Consider the following 24,229-nt stretch of genomic DNA (forward strand, 5'->3'; position numbering starts at 1 on the left):
CACAGTTCAAAAGCATCAATTCTTCAATGCTCAGCCTTCTTCACAGTCCAACTCTCACATCCATACATGACCACAGGAAAAACCATAGCCTTGACTAGAAGCTTTCTTTATAGTCCAACTCTCACATCCATACATGAACACTGGAAAAACCATAGCCTTGACTAGACGGATCTTTATGGACAAAATAATGTCTCTGCTTTTGAATATGCTATCTAGGTTGGTCTTAACTTTCCTTCCAAGGAGTAAGCGTCTTAATTTCATGGCTGCATTCACCGTCTGCAGTGATTTTGGAGCCCCCCCAAATAAAGTCAGCCACTGTTTCCACTGTTTCCCCATCTATTTCTCATGAAGTGATGGGACCAGATGCCATGATCTTTGTTTTCTGAATGTTGAGCTTTAAGCCAACTTTTTCACTCTCCTCTTTCACTTTCATCAAGAGGCTCTTTAGTTCTTCTTCACTTTCTGCCATAAGGGTGGTGTCATCTGCATATCTGAAGTTACTAATATTTCTCCCGGCAAACTTGATTCCAGTTTGTGCTTCATCCAGCCCAGCGTTTCTCATGATGTGCTCTGCATAGAAGTTAAATAAGCAGGGTGACAATATACAGCCTTGACGCACTCCTTTTCCTATTTGGAACCAGTCTGTTGTTCCATGTCCAGTGTTGCTTCCTGACCTGCATACAGATTTCTCAAGAGGCACATCAGGTGGTCTGGTATGCCCATCTCTTTCAGAATTTTCCACAGTTTATCTTGATCCAGATAGTCAAAGGCTTTGGCATAGTCAATAAAGCAGAAATAAATGTTTTTCTGAAACTCTCTTGCTTTCTCGATGATCCAGCAGATGTTGGCAAATTTGATCTCTGGTTCCTCTACCTTTTCTAAAACCAGCTTGAACATCTGGAAGTTCACAGTTCACGTATTGCTGAAGCCTGGCTTGGAGAATTTTGAGCATTACTTTACTAGCGTGTGAGATGAGTGCAATTGTGCAGTAGTTTGAGCATTCTTTGGCATTGCCTTTCTTTGGGACTGGAATGAAAACTGACCTTTTCCTGTCCTGTGGCCACTGCTGAGTTTTCCAAATTTGCTGACATATTGAGCTCAATAAAGGACAGAAATGGTATGGATCTAACAGAAGCAGAAGATATTAAGAAGAGGTGGCAAGAATACACAGAAGAACTGTACAAAAAAGATCTTCATGACCAAGATAATCACAATGGTGTGATCACTCACCTAGAGCCAGACATCCTGGAGTGTGAAGTCAAGTGGGCCTTAGAAAGCATCACTATGAACAAAGCGCCCCTAGGAAACACCTGCCACCTGCCCCAATATCTTACACCACACTAAAGGCCTACTTACCTGAGTTCCTTTTACCCAGAACATTATACATTTTAACAAAAAGTAGCAAGACATACTGAAAGCCAAAAAACACAGTCTAAAGAGACAGAGACAGACCTAGATATGGCAGGGATGTTGTAATTATCAGACCTTAAATTTTTAAAAATATGATTCATATGCTAAGGGTTCTAATGGATAAAATAGACAGCATACAAGAACAGACAGGAAATGAAAGCAGAGATGGAAATTCTTAGAAAGAACTGAAAAGAAATGTTAGAGATCAAAAATACTGTAACTGAAATAAAGAATGCCTTTGATGGGCTCTATAGTGGACAGGACATGGCAGAGGAAAGCATTTCTGAGCTTGGGAACGTGTCAATAGACACCTTCAAAACTGAAAAGCAAAGAGAAAAAGACCAAAAATTAAAGTAAAACAGGATGTCCAAGGACCGTGCAACAACTACAAAAGGTGTAACAAATATGAAATGGGAATAACAGAAGGAAAAGAAGGGAAAAATGGAAGAAATATTTGAAGCAATAATGACAGATAATTTCCCCCAAATTCATGTCAGACACCAAACCACAGAGAGTGGAAACTCAGTAAACACAAAGCAAGATAATGAAAAGAAATGTTAAAAAAAAAAAAAAACACCCCACTGAGGCATAGCATATTCAAACTGCAGAAAATCAACAAAAATTCCTCAAAGAATTCGGGGTGTGGGGGGGGTGCATAGCAGGTGGGGAGTGAGAGGAAATCATAACCTATGAGGAGGAAAGATAAGAATTACACCATAATTCCACTCAGAGACCACACAAGCAAGAAGAGAGTGCAAACACCAAACTAGAACTCTATACCTTGGAATATTATCTTTCAAAAGTGAAAGGATAAATAGACTCCCTCAGATAAAAATTGAGGGAATTTGTTGCCAGCAGAAATGCTTTGCAAGAAGCATATAAAAAAGATACTCAGAGAGAAAGAAATATCGGTCATAAAGTTGGATCTACTTAATTAAAAAGAATAGTGCACACTGCGTAAGGAATAAGGGAAGGTAAAAGAAAACTTTTTTTATTCTTAATTGATCTGACAGGTAACAGCTTGTTCAAAGTAACAGCAGCAATGTATGATGACGTGTGTGTGTGTATGTATATAAATGCTTATGTACACTTATGAATAAGTGAATCACAAGAATAATACAAGGGACACAACAGAACAGTTAGCGGAGCATTTAATTACAAAGCACTTGCACTGCTCATGAAGCAGTATATTACAGGGCATGCACGCTCATCACTTCAGTCCTGTCCAACTCTGCGACCCCACACACTGCAGCCTGCCAGACTCCTCTGTCCAAGGGATTTCCCAGGCAAGAATACTGAAGTGGGTTGCCATTTCTTCCTCCAAAGGATTTTCCCAACCCACAGTTTACAGTGGGCCCTCCAAATCCATGGTTTTCATGCCTGTGGACTCAACCATGTGCAGATCAAAATATTCAGAAAAAGAATTCCAGAAAGTGCCAAAAAGCAAAACTTGCATTTGTTGCTCCACCAGCAACTATCTTCACAGCAGTTATATTATATTTACAACTATTTACAGAGCATTTACATTGTATTAGGTATTATAAGTAATCTAGAGATGATTTAAAGTATATAAGAGAATATGTTTAGGTTACATAAAAACACATGCCATTTTATATAAAAGACTTGAGCATTCATGGAATTTGGCATTTGTGAGGGATCCTGGAAAAAAGTCCCTTGTGGATACCTAGGGATGACTGTATTTGAAAGTGGACTTGGATTACTTGTAAATGTATACTGCAAACTCTAGGGCAACCACTAAAAAAAAAAAAGTGAAAAAGGAAGTATAATTGACATCCTAAGGAAAGAGGAAAAAAATAGAATCATATAACATGCTCAGTTAAAACCATAAAAGGCAAAAAAAAGTGGAAAACAAAATAGGAACACAGAACCAAGGACAACAAATAAAAACCAGCAGCAAATTCTGTAGATATTAATCCAATTTTAATTTGACTTTAAAGTGATATTCTGACAATAATCACTTTAATTGTCAATGATTTAAATAAGCCAATTAATACAAGGATTGTCAAAGTGGATCAAGAAATAAGACCCAATTATATGCTGTCAATAAGAAACCCACTTTAAATACAAGGACACAAATAGATTAAAGCAAAAGGGTAAAGAAAGAGTTACCATACTAATGCTAAGCAAAAGAAAATGGGAGTTGCAATATTCATTTCTGACAGACCAGAAACTTTATAGCAAGAAAAATTATCAGGGATAAAGAATGGCATTATAACACATGTGTCTTTTTCAATGATGATTTTCTCAGGGTGTATATGCAGTAGTGGGAAAGCTGGGTCATAAGGTAGTATCATTCCTGGTTTTTTAAGGAACCTCCATACTGTTCTCCATAGTGGCTGTATCAACTTTCATTCCCACCAACAGTGCAGAGGATTCTCTCTTCTTCACATCCTCTCCAGCATTTATCATTTGTAGATTTTTTGATGTTGGCCATTCTCATTGGTGTGAGGTAATACCTCATTATAATTTTGATTTGCATTTCTCTAATAATGAGCGAGGTTGAACATCTCTTCATGTATTTATTGGCCATCTGTATGTCTTCTTTGGAGAAATATCTATTTAGGTCTTCTGCCCATTTTTTGATTGGGCTATCGTGTGTAAAATAGCTAGCTAGTGGGAAGCTGCTGTATAACACGGGGAGCCCAGCCTAACACTCTGTGATGACCTAGAGGAGTGGGATGGGGGAGGGGAGGAAGGCTCAACAGGGAGAGGATATATATATAATTATGGCAGAAACCAACACAACATTGTAAAGCAATTATCCCCCAATTAAAATATAAATTTAAAAAAAAGAATGGCATTACATAATGATAAAGGAGTTGGGTTTTCAAGAAGACATAACAATCCTTAACACATAGGCACCAAGCAACAGAGCATCAAAATATTAAATACCTGAGGCAAAAACTGAAAGAACTGAATACCTGAGGCAAAAACTGATAGAATTGAATACATGAGGCAAAAATGAAAAGAACTGTAAGGAGAAATAGATGAATCCACTATGATAGTTAGAGACTTTAACAGCCCCCTAATGGAAACGTGCAGATCCAGCAGGCCAAAATCCGTAAGGGCATTGTTGAACTCAACACCACCATCAATCAAGTGGATAAAAAGGACATCTATAGACTGTTTCCTCTAATAGTAGCTAAATATACATTCTTCTCAAGCCCACACGCAACATTTGCCAAGACAGACCACACACTAGGCCATAAAACACAACAAATTTAAAAGAATAGAAATCAAACAATGTCTGCCCTCAGATCACAATGGAATTAAACCAGGAATCAGTAATAGAAAGACAGTTGGAAAATTGCCAAATACTTGGAGATTAAACAACACTTCTAAATAACACATGGGATCAAAGAAAAAAATCTCAATAGAAAGTTTTAAATATTTTGAACAAAGTGAAAATGAAAACACAAACTATCAAAATTTGTGGGATGCAGTGAAAGCAGTGTTTAAAAGGAAATTTATAGGACTTATATATTAGTAAAGAAGACATCAAAAATCAATAAACTGAGCTTCTGTCTTAGGAAGCTAGAAAAAGAAGAGTAAATTCAATACAAACTAAACAGAAGGAAAAGAAAATCAAGCGGAAATCAGTGAAATTTAAAACAGAAAACCATTAGAGAAAATCCACAAAACCAAAAGTTGGTTCTTTGAAAAGATCAATAAAATCCATAAGCTTCTAGCCAGGCTAATTAAAATTTACTAGCCCCTGGGAGAGGACCCAGATGTTTGCTTCATATTGCCAGTCAATCAGCACTTACTCATGCCAGACAGGTAGACAAAATCACCAACATCATTTCCTTTCTTTTATCCATTTGATCAATTAAGAAAAAAAAACACTTATGAGCATCTACTATGTGCCAAACACTGTTTTTAAATGCTTGGGACATATCAGTGAACAGTAAGTACAATAAATAAGCAAACTGTATAGCTTCCCTAGTAGCTCACAGGGTAAAGAATCTGCCTGAAATGCAGGAGACCTGAGTTCGATCCCTGGGTTGGGAAGATCCCCTGGAGAAGGGAATGGCAACCCATTCCAGTACTCTTCCCTGGGAAATCCCATGAACAGAGGAGCTGGCCAGGTTACAGTCCATGGGTTCGCAGAGTTGGCTGGACGTGACTAAGTGACTAACAATTTCAATTTCAGAGTATATCGGGAGATGTTAAGTGGAGAATAACAGAGGAGGTTAAGGAGAAGATTAAGAGTTATGAGTATTTCTTATTTTGTTATGAATGTTTGCATGTATCTGTGTGTGTGTGTGTGTAGGCAATTTATTTTATTTTATTTATTACTTTTATTTTCTTCCCTCTTATTCCTTTATCATCTAACACAAGACATATTGATAGAAATGAAGTTTATATCACACTGTTTAAGTTACAGGATGTCAAGAATCTCATCCAAGGTGTTTGCATCCTCCTCTGGGGGAGGGTTGGTATGTTTTGATTATATGCAAGAGAATGGATACAGGTATATGTATGGCTGAGCCCCTTTGCTGTCCACCTGAAACTATTAATATCACAACATTGTGAATCAGCTATATTTCAATACAAAATTAAACATTTAATTTAAAAAGATAAGAGGATGATATTAGGTGGAAGCATGACTTTGTTATTGTCTTTCAGTCAGTTCAGTTGCTCAGTTGTGTCTGATTCTTTGCGACCCCATGGATTGCAACACACTCGGCTTCCCTGTCCATCACCAATTCCCGGAGTTTACTCAAACTCATGTCCGTCGAGTCAGTGATGCCATCCAACCATCTCATCCTCTGTCATCCCCTTCTCCTCCTGCCTTCAATCTTTCCTAGGATCAGGGTCTTTTCCAGTGAGTCAGTTCTTTGCATCAGATGGCCAAAGTATCGGAGTTTCAGCTTCAGCATCAGTCCTTCCAATGAATATTCAGGACTTATTTCTTTTAGGATTGACTGGTTTGATCTCCTCGCAGTCCAAGGGACTCTCAAGAGTCTTCTCCATTACCACAGTTCAAAAGCATCAATTCTTCGGTGCTCAACTTTTGTCTTTATTTGGAGATTAAACATGGTTTAAGGAAATGTATACAGGTGCCAAATTGACAAGGAATAAACCATAATGTTTAGTTTCATGTGTCAGCTTGGCTAGGCCATGATACCCAGTTGTTCAATCAAACACTAAGTGCTTCTGTGAAGATATTTTGTAGATATGATTGACACCTACAATCAGCTGACTTTTAGGAAAGGAGATTATAATCTAGGTGGTCCTCATCTAATCAGTTGAAAGGCCTTAAAAGTAGAACTGAGGTTTCCTTGAGAAAGAAGAAATTCCGGGACTTCCCTGGTGGTCCAGTGGCTAAAACTCTGCTCTCCCAAAGAAGGCGGCCCAGGTTCACTCCCTGGTCAGGGAACTAGATCCCACATGCGGCAACTAAGAGTCTGTATGAATGTGTCTCAACTGAGACCTGGCATAGCCAAATAAATAAACAATTTTGAAAAAAAAAAAAAAAAAAAGAAGAAATTCCATCCATGGACCTCAGCATCGGCTCCTTGCAAGAGTTTTCAGCTGGCCAACCTGCCCTGTGAATTCTGTACCTGTCCAGCCAGCCCCCACCACCACATAAACCAACTCCTTGCAATCAATCTCTTCAAATATAAATATCTTACTAGTTCTTGTAACTCTTACCGACACAGATAGCCACAAAAAGAAAAGGACATTTGAGCAAAGACTTGCCATCGGTGAAGGAGCTGCCCACAGACATCTACAGGCAGAGCAAGCTTGTGCTGTAAGAGGAACAGCGGGGATGTGGCTGGAAGGGAGTGAGCCAGGTGGAGAGCAGTGTGAGAGGAGGGAGCATTGTTACCCAAAAGCAGCATCAGGGACAGACAGTGCAGGCTGTGAGCTGAACGGTCTCCTTTTTTTATCATAAGATGAGCCCACGTCATGATAAAAATGACGCTACCATCATCCAAGGTCTCACCTGCTCCAACATGACAGAAATGAATGTCCCCATTCCCACTATGGGCAGAAGCTTCTGGCTGCTATACATATAGGGACATCTTCTGTAGTCAGCTCGTTAGACATTCGCTGCATATGTGCAGAGCACCCGCTGTCAGCCGCACCGTGCTGGGAGCATCTCCCTCAGGGGTACAGGAGCCAAGAGGCAAGTCAGGAAGCACCCTGCCCTCTGCGCTCAGATTAAGAACTGACAGGCCACTACCAGGCAGAGAGACAGCTAAGGTATGTCATCTTTGGGTCTGATGGAAATGTGCTGTATGAAAGGTGTAATGCTCTTAACTGGTCTTACTAATTAACTAGACCTTACTTGGTCTAGTTGGGAAAATACCAGGCACCACCACAGGGAGATGAGAGTGGTCTGCAATGCAAAACCACCAAAGACAGACAGCAATCATGGGGGTGCACGAAGCCTGATCAAACATCTTGTCCAGGCTTCCCAGACTCTCACTTGTCCCAGCAAAAGGAGGAACACCATCACCATGAGTTTTCCTTACTACAAAGTTATGGAAACAACAATAATATTAAGTATATTTATTATCCAGGAAAACTTTCATAATCAGGTTTCCCTGGTGGCTCAGATGGTAAAAGAATCTGCCTGCAATGCAGGAGACTTGGGTTTGATCCCTTGATCAGAAAGATTCCCTTGAGAAGTAAATGGCTACCCACTGAAGTATCCTTGCCCAGAGAATTTCATGGAGAGAGGAGCCTGGTGGGCTACAGTCCATGGGGTCACAAAGAATCAGACATGACTGAGCGACTAACGCTTTCACTTTTTTTTTTCACATATTGATAATTATATAAAATGAAGAAAGGCAATATAAGCCACCTTAAATGCCATGTTGATTCTTAGATACATCTCAACTCCATTAGAGTGGAAAAATACATTGCTTAGGCTTGAGGAAATAGAATATTTCTTAAATACAAGGAAGAATTAAGACAAGCCCATAAAAAGTTCTAACAATGTTACCTGGTTAGTGGGATTCTAAGTGATTTTTATTCTCTTTCTTTTTGTTTCCTATATCTTCTTTTCCTATAATAGTATGCATTGCCCAAACAGCAAAAGTTTATAAGTAAAGCCCCCTTCATATATATGGCACTACTACTTCCCGAGTCAACTGACATCTTTTATCTCAAGCAATTTCAAATGGAATTTGCAGTTCCCTTTTACATACAGCAAAGTACAAAGCTCACAAGAGTTAACTCACTTACCCAGAGTCACACATTGTGGTATGCAGCTCAGCCAAGACAAGAGTCCAGAGTCCTGAAGGTCCCGTCTAAGCCAGCACCCTCCCTGTGGACCATTTTCTCAGCCCAGGGACCCCCTGAAGTGAGGAGAGGGTTAAGCTGAACTAAGCCCTTGCCCTTACCTCGGCCAGACGGGAGTGCTTGTGGACGTTCTCGCCTTTCTGCACGCTGGGAGCCAGCTGCTGCAGGACACCCCTGCTGCTTGTCAGTGCTCTGGTCAGCCGAGCGAACTTCCCCCAGCCTGGAGCATGCGGAAGACAGGAGAGACAGGTTCACTTGGGTCCTGAAGGCACTTGGACATTCACACCACGAGTTACGCTGTCAGATGCAGACTCCCACTCCACCCCACCCCACCGCCTCCCACCCCCCCACCCCACCTTCTTGCGCACCCATGAGTCACTCAGACATCCTCGCCATCAAAACTCGCTGCTCAGAGAAGCCCCTGGACATGCTGAAATCTGGGCAGCGGTGGACTTTTCCTTTGTACTTTCACTTGATCCTAATCATAGCTCTGTGGTGTAGGGAAGGCAGGTTTTAATAGTAGCATTGTTTTACAAATAGGGAAACTGAGGTACAGAGTGTCCAGGCAGTTAAAGAGTCTAGAACCCAGATCATTCTACTCTGGCCCAAGGCTTTTCTGCCAGATAATACCAGCCAACTGAGATGTTTCTCTGAATGTATGGCTCAGGCTGTTCGCAAGCCCCATGGCATCTGATCCTAGCAGAGACCAAGCTGGTTCTATGTTTTAAATAACTAGACAAGCTAGTCAAATGGTCATTCCATGTACTACATTCTCCAAAGCCAGGGGAATAAGAAATGAATTTAACCCCTGGAGAGGTGGGGAAATAATACTGGTTGATTTTAGTCTTCTCTGGGATGAGGGAAGGATAGTTGATGGCATGTAGGTCCCCTTAAAACTAGAAATTCAGTGAGCCTAGCACTGAACTTGGAATAAAGAAATATGGATATAAGTCCCAAATCTACTTGCTTGTGACCACCAACAAATTGCTTAAGTCACCTGGGCCTCAGTTATCTCACCTGTAAAGTGGAACTTAAAATACTCTACCTACACGCTTTAAGTGCAGGACGCATTTTCCTGGTAAAGCAAACTAAATTTATCAGGCTCCGAGCCACAGTGGACTAAAATAAACACTGTCTTGAGGCCTCCTTGGCCCTTTGGACTAGTTCCTCCAGGGGCAGTAAAACACTGGTCTTTTTCTAATCCTCCCACTCCATACTCCAAAATCTAAAATGAACAAGTTATCTTTACTACAAATTTAAGATGCATGAGGGATGTTTTAAAGGTCCCCAGAGACAAGTGTCCATCCAACATCCAACAAGCCTTCTGCATCAAGCTTATGACCATGGCAATTGTCTCATGAGACTCCTGAAAGTCTGTAGGGGTTCTCCAAACCAGGCTTGGGCTAGGAAGCGCCAAAGACCTGGAGAGAGGTGTATATTAAATAAACAGAGCAGGTAACTATTTCTACATGACAGCTAAAAGCAAGACTAGGCAATATTATGTTTCATCCTTTAGAGTTTAGAAGTAGTCAGTGACTACAGCAGAAATCTCATTTACCACATTTTACCCTGGAGCACCTTTCTAAGACAGACTGAGAATCCAGAGGACAATGGAGTCAAGCAGAATGATGGCTCTTTTTTTTTTCTGCACAATCTTAAGGATCATAATCTGTACAAATTTTTGTCAATATAGCAAGAATAGCAAATCAGGTCTTTTTATCTCTTCCAGAAGTTTGGGGCTATAATAAAAGGTAATGGCATTTTCATCCATCCCAATGCCATTAGGCAGAGAAATGGGACTTGCTGGGGTCAGTGTGAAAAGAGGCTCATGGTGATTGGGCTGCAGGGAATCCTGCTGGTGTTGACAGGAGGGGACAGCCCAGATTCTCCAGGGGTCTTTGACATCTTCCCCCAAATTGGCCATTTATGAAAGTGCTCATTGGAATTTGCTTGTGTGAACCATGGACTAGAATATTTTAAAGTCTCTTTTGATTAAAAAGATCATACACCATGACCAAGTGGGCTTTATCCCAGGGATGCAAGGATTCTTCAATATCCTCAAATAAATCAATGTAATACACCACATTAACAAATTAAAAAATAAAAACCATATGATTATCTCAATAGATGCAGAGAAGGCCTTTGACAAAATTCAACATCCATTTACGATAAAAACTCTCCAGAAAGCAGGAATAGAAGGAACATACCTCAACATAATAAAAGCTATATATGACAAACCCACAGCAAACATTACCCTCAATGGTGAAAAATTGAAAGCATTTCCCCTAAAGTCAGGAACAAGATAAGGGTGCCCACTCTCACCACTACTATTCAACATAGTTTTGGAAGTTTGGGCCACAGCAATCAGAGTAGAAAAAGAAATAAAAGGAATCCAAATTGAAAAAGAAGAAGTAAAACCCTCACTGTTTGCAGATGACATGATCCTCTACATAGAAAACCCTAAAGACTCTACCAGAAAAGTACTAGAGCTAATCAATGAATATAGTAAAGTTGCAGGATATAAAATCAACACACAGAAATCCCTTGCATTCCTATACACTAATAATTAGAAAACAGAAAGAGAAATTAAGGAAACAATTCCATTCACCATTGCAATGAAAAGAATAAAATACTTAGGAATGTATCTACCTAAAGAAACTAAAGACCTATATATAGAAAACTATAAAACACTGGTGAAAGAAATCAAAGAGGACACTAATAGATGGAGAAATATACCCTGTTCATGGATCAGAAGAATCAATATAGTGAAAATGAGTATACTACCCAAAGCAATCTATAGATTCAATGCAATCCCTATCAAGCTATCAACGGTATTTTTCACAGAGCTAGAACAAATACTTTCACAATTTGTATGGAAATACAAAAAAACTCAAATAGCCAAAGCAATCTTGAGAAAGAAGAATGGAACTGGAGGAACCAACCTGTCTGACTTCCGGCTCTACTACAAACCCAAGTCATCAAGACAGTAATGGTATTGGCACAAAGACAGAAATATAGACCAATGGAACAAAATAGAAAGCCCAGAGATAAATCCATGCACCTATGGACACCTTATCTTTGACAAAGGAGGCAAGAATATACAATGGAGAAAAGACAATCTCTTTAACAAGTGGTGCTGGGAAAACTGGTCAACCACTTGTAAAAGAATGAAACTAGAACACTTTCTAACACCATAAAATAAACTCAAAATGGATTGAAGATCTAAACGTAAGACCAGAAACCATAAAACACCTAGAGGAGAACATAGGCAAAACACTCTCCAACATACATCACAGCAGGATCCTCTATGACCCACCTCCCAGAACACTGGAAATAAAAGCAAAAATAAACAAATGGGACCTAATTAAAATTAAAAGCTTCTGTACAACAAAGGAAACTATAAGCAAGGTGAAAAGACAGCCTTCAGAATGGGAGAAAATAATAGCAAATGAAGCAACTGACAAACAACTAATCTCAAAAATATACAAGCAACTCCTGCAGCTCAATTCCAGGAAAAATAAACGACCCAATCAAAAAATGGGCCACCACGGGTATACACCCGTGGTGGATTCATATCAATGTATGGCAAAACCAATACAGAATTGTAAAGTAAAATAAAAAATAAAAATAAATTTAAAAAATGGGCCAAAGAACTAAATAGGCATTTCTCCAAAGAAGACATACAGATGGCTAACAAACACATGAAAAGATGCTCAACATCACTCATTATCAGAGAAATGCAAATCAAAACCACAATGAGGTACCATTTCACGCCAGTCAGAATGGCTGCGATCCAAAAGTCTACAAGAAATAAATGCCGGAGAGGGTGTGGAGAAAAGGGAACCCTCTTACACTGTTGGTGGGAATGCAAACTAGTACAGCCACTATGGAAAACAGTGTGGAGATTCCTTTAAAAACTGGAAATAGAACTGCCTTGTGACCCAGCAATCCCACTGCTGGGCATACACACTGAGGAAACCAGAATTGAAAGAGACATGTGTACCCCAATGTTCATCGCAGCACTGTTTATAATAGCCAGGACATGGAAGCAACCTAGATGTCCATCAGCAGATGAATGGATAAGAAAACTGTGGTATGTATACACAATGGAGTATTACTCGGTCATTAAAAAGAATACATTGGAATCAGTCCTAATGAGGTGGATGAAACTGGAGCCTATTATACAGAATGAAGTAAGTCAGTAAGAAAAACACCAATACAATAGACTAATGCATATATATGGAATTTAGAAAGATGGTAACGATAACCCTGTATGCAAGACAGCAAAAGAGACACAGGTGTATAGAACAGTCTTTTGGACTCTGTGGGAGAGGGAGAGGGTGGGATGATTTGGGAGAATGGCATTGAAACATGTATAATATCATATATGAAATGAATCACCAGTCTAGGTTCGATGCAGGATACAGGATGCTCGGGGCTGGTGCACTGGGATGACCCAGAGGGATGGTATGGGGAGGGAGGTGGGAGGGGGGTTCAGGATGGGGAACACGTGTACACCCATGGCAGATTCATGTTGATGAATGGCAAAACCAATACAATATTGTAAAGTAATTAACCTCCAATTAAAATAAATAAATTTATATTTTAAAAAATAAATAAACAAAGTCTCTTTCGGAGTCAGGCTCACCTTCAGCTCAAAAGAAAGCTGGAAATGAATTCTGCAAAGCTCTTCAAGAGGAGAAGAAAGTATATTTTCAAGGTGGGGAGAAAACAGTTGTGCACGTAAAAATCAGCAAGGGCTCTGCACAGCCCCCCATTCAGTCCTACCCACCTACCCACCACTACCACCTTCACCATGATCTACACTCTGAGACCAATGATAAGAGGGACTTGGCAGGGTAGATATCTCAGACCCTGCCTGGCAGGGATTGGGATCCTGGTCCATCCGATGGCATGGCACAAAACTTTAAAAGAAAGATTCCTGGACTTTGGGGCATTTCCCCAGGTCCAGGCTAGTCCCTCACTCTAGCCCTGATTCTCTGCTCTTGACTGACTGTGAAGGGCACAGGAAGGTGAGTGGATGTTGGATGGGGAAATGGACAGGTGGCATGAAACCCTCCATCACATCTCTACCAGGACGGGCAGACTCTGCCTCTTCTGAAGGGAGGCAATAAGTCCTTTCCCAAGTTCCACCCCCAAGTTGTTCTTTCTGGGCTCTAAAAACTTTATAATAGGAATTATGCTGAGCCTAATGGAAGAACATCATTCATGCACATATTAATTCCAAACATAACGACTATGTACCATCAAAGTGCCAAGTACCAGGGATGCTAAGATGAGTAAGGTACAGATTCTGGCCTCAAAGGGCTTGTATTCTAGTACAGAAGACTGGTAAGTAAATTTAAAACCACGATAGAGTAAGCTAAATTATATAATACATGATTACAGGATGCTAGAGAAGCATCTCAACTGTCCAGAGAAGGCATAACAAATTCAGGCTGGGCTATCAGGGAGGGCTTCCCACAGGAAGTGATACTAGAGCAAACTTTGCAAAGATGAGTAGGAGCCAGCTGAACTCAGGAAAGAAAAGACAGACAATCCAACACAGAAGGAACAGCACCCATGAAGGCATAAAAATCATAAAGCAGAGTAACATGTCAGTGACAAGGAAGACCTTCTAAATAGCTAGATGAATGGTGCATAGCATGCAGAGGGGAGGAGAATGCAGGCAGTGGCCTGAAGTGATGCTAAAGAGGTCATCAAAGGTCAGACCGAGAAGAACTTAGGTGCGAGAACCTAGATGGCAAGTTAACAAATTTGAACTTCAACCTGAAATCCAAAGGGAATCCAGTAAAGGAGTTTAAATATGGTGGGGGCATTTTAGGAGAGAATGGCAGTATGGGAGTGGATAACAGATAGAAGACCAACCAGAATCCCAGGCAAGACATCATGAGGGCCCGGGCCAGTGCTTTGGCCTGAGCCAGGAGACAAGGGGAGACTTGAGAACAGCTGCAGAGGTAGAATCAATGACTGCAGAAGGAGAGAGGAGGTGATCCAAGTGGCCTCTGGGTCCCCGGTTAGGGTGACCAGGGTGATAGCCATACAATAAGATTGCAAACATGGGAGAAAGTAAGTCAGATTGAGACAAACAAGTATATGACATCACTTATGTGTGGAATCTAAAAAAAAAAAAAAAATGATACAAATGAACTTATTTACAAAACAGAAACAGACTCACAGACATAGAAAACAAATTTATGGTTGCCAAAGGGGACAGTGGGGAGGAGTTAGGAGTATGGGATCAACAGACACACATCACTATACACAAAACAGAGAAACAACAAGGATTTACTGTACAGCATAGGGAAATATATTCACTTGTAATAACCTATAATGGAAAAGTTCTGAAAAAGAGTATGTATGTATATACATTCATATATTAATATATCTGAATCACTTTGCTATACACCTGAAACTTACATACTACTGTAATTATACATCAATAAAAATTTTAAGAAAACACAGAAGAGAAGCAAATGGGTTTGGTAGAAGATAAATGTACAATTTGGACCAACAATGTCCCTTACAGCAGAGCATCAGGAAAAACACTGCTGGAAAAAGTCAATTTCCTATGGTCCGAGGGGCCAACTGGGGGAGAATAACTCAATGAGAATTGAGCTTAAGGTGATCTTGTAAGGGAAGTCACTTCCACAAGGAAAACAAGGCAGCTGGGAGACCCTCTGCCTTCAAGGAAGCCTTTCCCTAATACTACCTACCCACAGCCAAATCACCGGCTCCTGCCTATGTACCCCTATTTGCCTTAGGCAGACTCCCATTAGATTTTTGGTTAGGCTTCTTTGTTCTTATTTGCTTATCTGTCTGCCCATCTCCCAAATAGACTATAAGGAGCAGGGTCTCTGTCTTACATTTCCTTACTGTCAGTGTCGATCATAAAGCTAAACATCCCCAAAGACACCCAGCAAGTGTGTATGCTGAATAAACGTGGATGAAGAACAAATTGTTTTCTCCCATTGTCCTACTTCTATCTGGGTTTCCAGTAGACACAAAGTCCCAAAGGAAAAGTAGCCCGTTTTACAAACTCTTCTCAGTTTTAGGAGGTATTTCTGCACGCACCCTTCCAATTATATCCCATTTGGGAGTTCAACAGGGAACTGAGCTCAGATGAAGAAATCCCCAGCTCAGGGTTCTTCTAGCTCTGTCTTAAAGGTCACCACATGGCAGGTAGGGCTGGGTGTGTCAGGGGATTATTCAAAGCATCACATGATCAGGCAAGATGAGAAAGGTAAACAGGAGGGAGGAACAAAGCATGAATGGAGAAGGACAGGAGAAGGGGAATGCAGTTTGCACTCTAACAAGCAGCTAGAAAGTATTCACCGAGTCCTTTCTCCATTCTCAGTAAGGACAACCCTCTCTCCCTTACTTGAGCCCACACTGGCTACTGGCTTCAGCTGGGGTGAGTCCCCCACTAGGCTGCTTTAGCCCATACATCCCTGTATCCTCCCTAGGCCAGAAGAGATGGTTCTAAGAGGAGCTGAAATTGCAGCTCCTCTCAGGGCAAGTCCAGAGATACTAGAAAACACAGATCTAGAGGCCCCTCCCCAGGAAACCGCATGGGAGCACTTGCAACAGAAGTTGCAGAGGACTCCTGAAAGCACCCTGGGGGGCAGAGGCCAGGACGCAGGCACCTGATCTGAAGAGCCACGGAGTCCCTGAGAGGGGCCGGAGCCATAATCCAACACCCAGCAGGGAACCAAGGACACGCGGACCACCAGACAGTGTGGACACTGCCGAGGTGTCCTCAAGTCTTCCTGCCCCCAGATCATTCTATCGATGTACCAACAACCAAAACTCTAGAATGGCTTCTTCAAGCAGAAGTCACTACATCATCACCTTTCAGTCATCCCAAGTGCAGAGAGAGAAAATGTGACTATTGAAGGGGGAGGGGGCCTGTGCTTTGTATCTATTACCCTCTTTCTTCCCTGAGAGCACCTCATAGGTACCCCACGTGAAGATTCGTGGAGAAGGGTCAGCAGTTAGGGCAGCTTGCCAGAGCCTTCAGCCCTGAATATTCGATATCTTTGGCCTTTACAAATCTCCTTCAGAGTTTTACATTCATTTTGTTGTCCACTCTTGGCTCAATTTTAACCCTGAATTTAGAAGTAAATGTGTGGATCTTTGAAAATGAATTTGCTCCTTTAATGTGAGACTATTCAGTGAGGTAAGAGAGCAAACAAAAGGGGTGACTCATTGTGGGGTGAAAATGTGGAAAAAACCTCTGAGCCCTACACTCTAATTCTTCTCTACCCACTTGCCTGGTTTACAAGGGCGGATTCAACAGAGAAAAACACCCTGCAGCCCACTCCCAATTATCCACAGAAACAGAAAAGCAAGAGATGGGGAACAAGTGAAACCCCAGAGCATCCCTGAGTTTCATTTCAACCAAGAATTCCCATCTACTCTCTCCTTCAACCTTTAAACACACACACATGCACACACACTAGAGCTGTTTCCAAACAGCAGACCTAGCTTGACTTTCATCCCCTTGCTCCATGCCATTTGTGGGCACTTTTTTTTATCAGAGAACAAGGGAAACAGCCAAAAGATGAACAGGAAAGAAGAGATGAGGCAATCAGGGGTCTAGATAATTCATGAAAAGGGTCATGAGAACTGATACACTAAATAAAAGAGGAGGCTTAGAGAGCATACCCAGGGCCCATCACATGTGATGGGAGCTTAGGGCCAAACGGGAGTTACTTTGTGTCAGATGCTAAAATGGTCTATCACCAATGATCCTGTGTGTTCTCCCCTTTGTGGGTTGTTCATGGGAAAATGTTAGGCACCAACTGGCTTCTCGAATTACTGTTAGGATACACCCATCCCACTCCCGAGCCCCAAAGTTAGGCACAAAGCCATCAGAAAAAACAAAGTCATTTTAAAGACAATCTAAGCATAGCTGACTTTAATGGGAAAACATCTCATATTGCTAGGCTAAGGAGCAAATACCTGGGGATTTTCTGGGGTTTTCAATTATCCATCCTTCCATTACACCTCAAAAGTGAATTCTACAGGCTTCCATGGTGGCTGAGTGGTAAAGAATCTGCCTGCCAATGCAGGGTACATGGGTTTGATCCCTAGTCCGGGAAGATCCCACATGCCATGAAGCAACTAAGACCAGGTGCCACAACTGTTGAGCCTATGATGTAGAGCCTGGAAAACCGCAACGATGGAGCCCACCGGCTACAGCTACTGAAGCCCACACGCAGTAAAGCCCACGCTCCGCAACAAGAGAAGCCATCACAACGAGAAGCTCACACGCCACAACCAGAGAGTAGTTCCTACTTACCGCAATTAGAGAGACGCCTGTGCAGCAACAAAGACTCAGCACAGCCCAAAATAAAGAAACCTTTTTTTTTTTTTTTTAAGATGAATTCTACGCAAGCCTGGGTCACCAACACTCAGACTTTTTATGCTAATTGAGGTGTTGCACTGAAAGCGCAGCTGGACCGGCTGGAATCTCACAATGTGAGAACACTTCCAAGGAGAAATGTCAAGTCAGGAGAATCACCCAGTCACATGGCAGTGTATTTTCCATCTACAAGATGTTTTCCCATCGTTATATTGGACCCTTGCAGCCAGAACTGCAGTTTATAGACTTACAACGAACAAGGCTGGAGAATTATCATGCTCTTCCATCATCAACAGATTAGTATAAAACCTGACCTCGTCCTAAACAGACCACCAAATCCACATGGGTCAGGGGCACGGTGACATGACGAGTGGGAAGGTCTAAACATATCTGCCATAGCATTTGAAGTGGACAGGCTTATAAAGGCCCGTCTTGGAGGAAACATTAAGCATGATCCACTATCTGCATTCTTACATTGAGGGACAAACAGTGTGTACTTGTGTGTGTGTGCACACGTGTATATTTTAAATTTGTAGGAAGCAAGCCGCGTATTACTCCTATGTATTTCATGGACAAAGAGAATTAATATCTGCTTCCCTTGGCTATCAGGGAATAGGGTGTGCATGTGTGTACAAAAACTTTTATGTGCAAGGGAAAGGCATGAGTCAGGCAGGACAAATGAAGCGGAGCATTTTATGCCTGAAAAATAAACCTCAGTGAGTCTCCCTGCATCAGTCTGATTTATCTCTTCTTTCAGGCTCCCCAAGAATGCCATGCGGACACCCCGTGGGGGGTACTTTAAGTTGACTCAGCTCTTCCTGCTAAACAATCCCTTCACATCACCTGAAAATGTTCCCAATGGTGATGATAAGAAACATTCTGACTCGACCACATCCCCTAGTTCACATTTTTTCAGAGAAAACTTGTAAAAATAAGTGTCAAAATATCAGATTATCTTTAAAATGCTATTTATGTGTTTACCCAGTTAAAAAAGCGAATGGCCTTTCTAGATGGTAACAGGATGACACTCATCATGAGTGAGTCTGTGGCCCAGTGATAGCTACTGCACTGAGAAATCTTCAAGTCAGAAACCAGAAATCAGGGAATCACAAATCTGCAGGAAAAAAAGGAGACTGTGGGAGGCTCAGACAAGTGGAGAGACTTTATTTACATCTGCTCTGGTGTTGAAATCCAAAGGCAGGCTGTCATTGATTTATTGAGCTATAGATAGTAAAAAAAAAAAAAAAAATGCACTGGTATGCACAGCATTGTGCTCTAAACTCTATAAAAATGAGCATCCAAATGTGGTAGGACTTTATATGCCCTCAGAGGACACAGCCCCAGAGGGAGCAGCCATGGAAAGCTTTTTATTTCTTCCTTTCTTGCCATTTAACAATCACAGTTTTGTCACATCAAGGATGACATGCCCCAGTTTTACTCTCCCTTGAACTTCGCTCCTATCTCTCTGCTGCATCTCAGAAAAATGCAAGGAGCAGGGTCTCAGGTAGAGCTGGAAAATCAGCCGCCCCGCCAGGAAATACTGCCACGAGAAAGAGCTCCTGGCCTCTTGGCTATCTCGGAAAAGAGTGCTCTGACAGCCTCCTAATTCCAGACTTCTGGGTTTGACAGCCTGATGGGCTGGACCACTTCAGGAGTATCACTGTTCTAGAAATCCTGAGCCTTCTCCTCTCCTAGGTCCCCAGTGTTATTCAAACAATACGTGTGTGTGATACGGCTGAGGTGAGTGCTAAAATCTGTGGTTCCCGAGCTGATTAAATGACCCATATGGGAATGTTACTGAAGACACTGGCCGCATTAATGCCATGTTTCCAATGAATTAACCAGCCACAGACTTAATCAACCACAGAGGTAGCGATGTGCTAAAATCTGCTTTAACACTCTGAAAATGCTAGAACTCAAATTTAAAGAAGTGTACATGGAAGTAAGATGAATATGGTCATGAGCAGCTCATTTGGGTAACTGACATCTGTCATGTGAAAACCTGCAAAGGTTCAAAGATACCAGCAGTGCCCAATTACCTTCTTCTGTCTACTTGGAAAGGGTTAATCTACAGAGGTATGAAATTGATTAAAATGCCTTCCTAACCAAAGCTTTTTTCCTCACTTTCTTTTCCCTCAATGCATTCCAGAATGATACAATGCTTTACCCAACACAAATTAAAGTTTAAATATTGGTCCTTGTGCAGAGTGCTGTGGCAACCTCAACTTCTCTGTAACAAAGAGTCACACTATAGGCAAAAAATAATAATAATTCTATTTGTACAAATCAGAATTACAAACCTTTACATGAATCATCTTCAATCGGCTGTTTGAAAGCGGTTATGTCACTGAAAGTGCAAAGAAATAAAACCACTTTATCCTGTTCGTTTCGAATTGGAGCAATTTTCACAAAGAACCACACAGGTGTCCCTGAAAGAAATACCAAAAGGTTGGTCAGTAATTTGCACTCTCATTAGAGGGACCAACATAAAGACTTGGGAACAAATTGGTATAAACATTAATTCATTTTTAGAATGGCTTCATTCCTTCAGGTTCTGGGGGTTTACACCACTAATTTTTCTTCTTGCTGGAATAAAAGTTTCATAGTAACTACTCAGTGGAGGATGTTCTCCTGTTCAAATAATTCTGTAAGTACAGATTTCTTAACCTTGTCAAATGGTTAGAAAATGGGTTGGAAATCCCTCCTGATCTTATGGAAGTAACTAAGGGACAGAGACCTGAAGCCTTACCTTAGAGCATATAGAGACGAAGCAAGGAGTGGGGCCAGTTGGGTAGCACCATCCATGGTTAGCAGACCACAAAACTCAAATTTCCATTACTAAAGACTCTGGTGCCAAAATTTGGTTTGGGAACCCATCAATGTGACTCAAATGCTTAAGTCACCATAGGCTAGAAACTATGTTTCTAAGTCTTTCTCCCCAGAATAAAAATCTCAAATGTCCAACACGATGGCAAAAGAGGACACACTGAGAAAGGAGGGAAATCCCACAGTAATTCTCCCAGCCAAGGCTTCTCCAGAAAGGGAGGTCTCCAGAGGGAAGGGTAAACGAGCTCTTCCAAAGCACTGCCCTAAACCCCAGAAGGAGAAGATGCGCAGGGCCTCATGTGACTGACCTCTCAGAGAGGCCACCTACTCGGGGATCTATGGACAAATATCTGCACAAAATTAGTCTCTGGCTCCCTCCCCTCCCAAAAACAATAAGGAAAAGAAATAGATGTTTTCTATCTATTGAGGACATCATAGCAAGATGCACCAATCTCTCCTGTGTAACAAAACTAAAGGCAGCACAGAGCAACAGAGGTTCCCCCCGCCCAGCTCTTGTACCTAACTCCTAAAACAGCATCTGGATCAATGGAACTAAACAACTATTTGGCCAGGATATTGCTTTACATACCATTTTATAACCTCTTTCAAACTAAAATACAGTAGATATTTCTCCATGTTGTTAAGTCTTAGAGAAGCTTCCTTTGCACAAGGCACTGGGCTCAGCATTTTACCTTTATTGTTTTATTTTAGGAGATAATAAGCAGATGGAAATATATTCTCAATTGGTCACCCAGATCTCTCTGCCTATAGTTATAACAAACTCTACTATATGACACGGACAGACAGACATGTCTGATTAACACTTGGATTAATCAATTTAACAGTAACAAGCTCATATATCTGCTACTTGTTCATATGTAAGTATGAATAACCCCACCACGTATGGTCAAACAGGCAGCAAATGGATCAGACAGGACTACGTTCTTCCTAAATTTTGATTGCCTATATAACCATCCAGAGTTAATTTTAAAACCTCTATTGTCCCTTCCCTTTATACCTACCAGTTTCTGGGTACTCGTAGAATACACCATAATGTCACCCGAAGAAAAATGTGTTTTGAAAGAAAAAAATTCACCTTAAAAAAATCAGTTTTTGGCAGTCCAGTCGTTAGGACTCCATGCTTTCACTGCCAAGGGCCAGGGTTAGATCCCTGGTTGGGGAACTAAGATCCTACAAGCTGCATGGCACAACCAGAAAAGAAAAAGAAAAATCACAGAGTAATTCCAAAATCAAAAAATATATGGTCTCTGAATTATCCACGGTTTTTGGAAGGCCTGTGTTACTATTCCTCCCAGGATGCTCCTTAGAACCTAAAGTGGATTTTAACCCACTTTCAACTAAACAACAGAAAACTCAAGAAAAATTGAGCCTACGTACACACAGCTCTCGGTTGTATACTAGCTGATATAACAAAGAGAAAAACAAAAACAGAACACTTTTCTTTTTGCTCTAAAGAAAACTAAGCTAAAAGCTATATTCTTTCAGCTGGGTAAATGAGAAAGCACACTCGATTTATCAAACCAGTAATAAGTCAGAAGAGAGGCCCCCCACTCACGCTGTCTCACGCCAGGAGCCTGGTCTCGCTGGAATCCCCAGAACCAGCTCCTGCACAGCTGCCGCCTGTGGGCCTTCCACGGGGCTGCACCAGCTGGCCTGGTGTCTACGAGCTTGTTCCAGCTGGGGCTGTGCCATCTAATCTTTATGACCACTTAGACTGCTGACACTAATTCCCATCTCCCAAGTCACACTGTATCTGTCATGTTGGGAGGCCTTTTTCATTTTACCCTAGTTCAAGCTCCTCAAGAACTTTCCCCCATTTCTCTATGTTTAAAGCTATGTGCCCATCTCTCTACCAAATGGCCCATTGCTTCCTTCCGGAAATGTTCCCTGACTAAACATGTGCTATTCTGATCATTCCTTTTCAATATCTAAATCTGTTTCTTGTGCCAAAAATTCATATAGTCAGCATCTATTACTTTAAGAGTTCCTCTCCAGCTGATCACCTGGGCTTGTTGAGGGTGAACCTGGTCCAAGGGATTTCCCAGGCAAGAATACTGGAGTGGGTAGCCATCCCCTACTTCAGGGGATCTTCCCAACTCACGGATCGAACTCAGGTCTCCTGCATTGCAGGCAGATGCTTTACCATCTGTGCCAGCAGGGAAGCCCTCCTTTTCCCATACCTGGTGTTTTTTATGGAGGGACATCTTTCAACGTAACCCTCCAGACCTTTCCCCTGGGTTGACAATATGGGGGATAAGAACCGGACATGTGTAGCCTGGCCACCTTTTCTCCTCTGCTGTCTTAAGAGATTAGGGAGCATTCTACTCCATTTCCTCATTCTATAAATGTTAGGGGAGAGGTCAGAGGGTAGGGGGATAGCTGGCAGGAGAAGACTGTGGTTCTCTCGTGTTACCTGTGTGAAATGAAATATTTCCTGCCATATCGGTGGGCAAGAAATGTCACAGCCATCAGCGTTTCCAAGCCGCCATATGTGAATGAAAGTGTTAGTCACTCAATCGTGTCTGAATCTTTGTGACCCCATGGACTGTAGCCTGCCAGTCTCTGTCCATGGGATTTCTCAGGCAAGAATACTGGAGTGAGTAGCCATTCCTTTTCCCAGGAGATCTTCCCAACCCAGGGACTGAACCCGGGTCTCCTTCATTGGCAGGAGAATTCTTTACCATCTGAATAGGTGAAGGCTCCCAAAAGGGTCTGCAATTCAGCAAATGCTGTCATCCCTAACAGTGATTGCTGAAGAGCTGAGGGGCTTAGTAGGGGCAGGATGTGAGAAATCAAAACAAAACAAACAAACAAACAGGGTTTGGCCTTACATAGCTTAGGTACATATGAACGGAATGAATTCAGTGAGCCGAGAGAATTGCATCTTCTCTTACATAGAACACTAAATCCCTTAGCTTGATATTTGGTTTTCCTTACAATTTAGCAGTAATCTTTGATGGTCAGACTCCCTGCCCTCTTTGTTGTGAACTTATATATAACCTGACTCCCACTCCCACCTCCTCAGAGCAATTTTCTCAGGACTACTGAGAGTCTGCCTCCTGGACTTGGAGTCCCTAACATTCCCACCAAATAAAATAACTCACTACTTTCAGACTGTGGCTAATTTTTTTTAGTCAGCAGCTGTGTTGGGTGGATAAGTCTGTCCGATTCTAATATTCACTTTTAGATATAAAATACATATATATAAATAGATAGATATAAAATACATCCTCTAGGATCAGATTTACCAGTCATAAAGGTGATATTTGAACCTTCCTGATGCCTGAATTTCTCTCAATTGCTTCT

General features: G+C 41.5%; 1 protein-coding gene across 2 annotated transcripts in view; it reads right to left on the reverse strand.

The window, feature by feature from the left end:
- KCNH1 (potassium voltage-gated channel subfamily H member 1) overlaps positions 1-24,229 on the reverse strand; it is a 427,208-nt gene that overhangs the window by 355,212 nt on the left and 47,767 nt on the right. For both annotated transcript variants that reach the window (XM_040263098.1, XM_040263099.1), the window contains exons 4-5: positions 20,377-20,505; positions 8,790-8,908 (exon numbers count right to left, since the gene is read on the reverse strand). In XM_040263098.1, coding sequence (XP_040119032.1) covers positions 8,790-8,908; positions 20,377-20,505 — 248 coding nt within the window. The remainder of the gene's footprint in view (positions 1-8,789; positions 8,909-20,376; positions 20,506-24,229) is intronic.

Source organism: Oryx dammah, unplaced genomic scaffold (genome assembly GCF_014754425.2).
Source record: "Oryx dammah isolate SB20612 unplaced genomic scaffold, SCBI_Odam_1.1 HiC_scaffold_21, whole genome shotgun sequence".
NCBI classification, from domain to species: Eukaryota; Metazoa; Chordata; class Mammalia; order Artiodactyla; family Bovidae; genus Oryx; species Oryx dammah.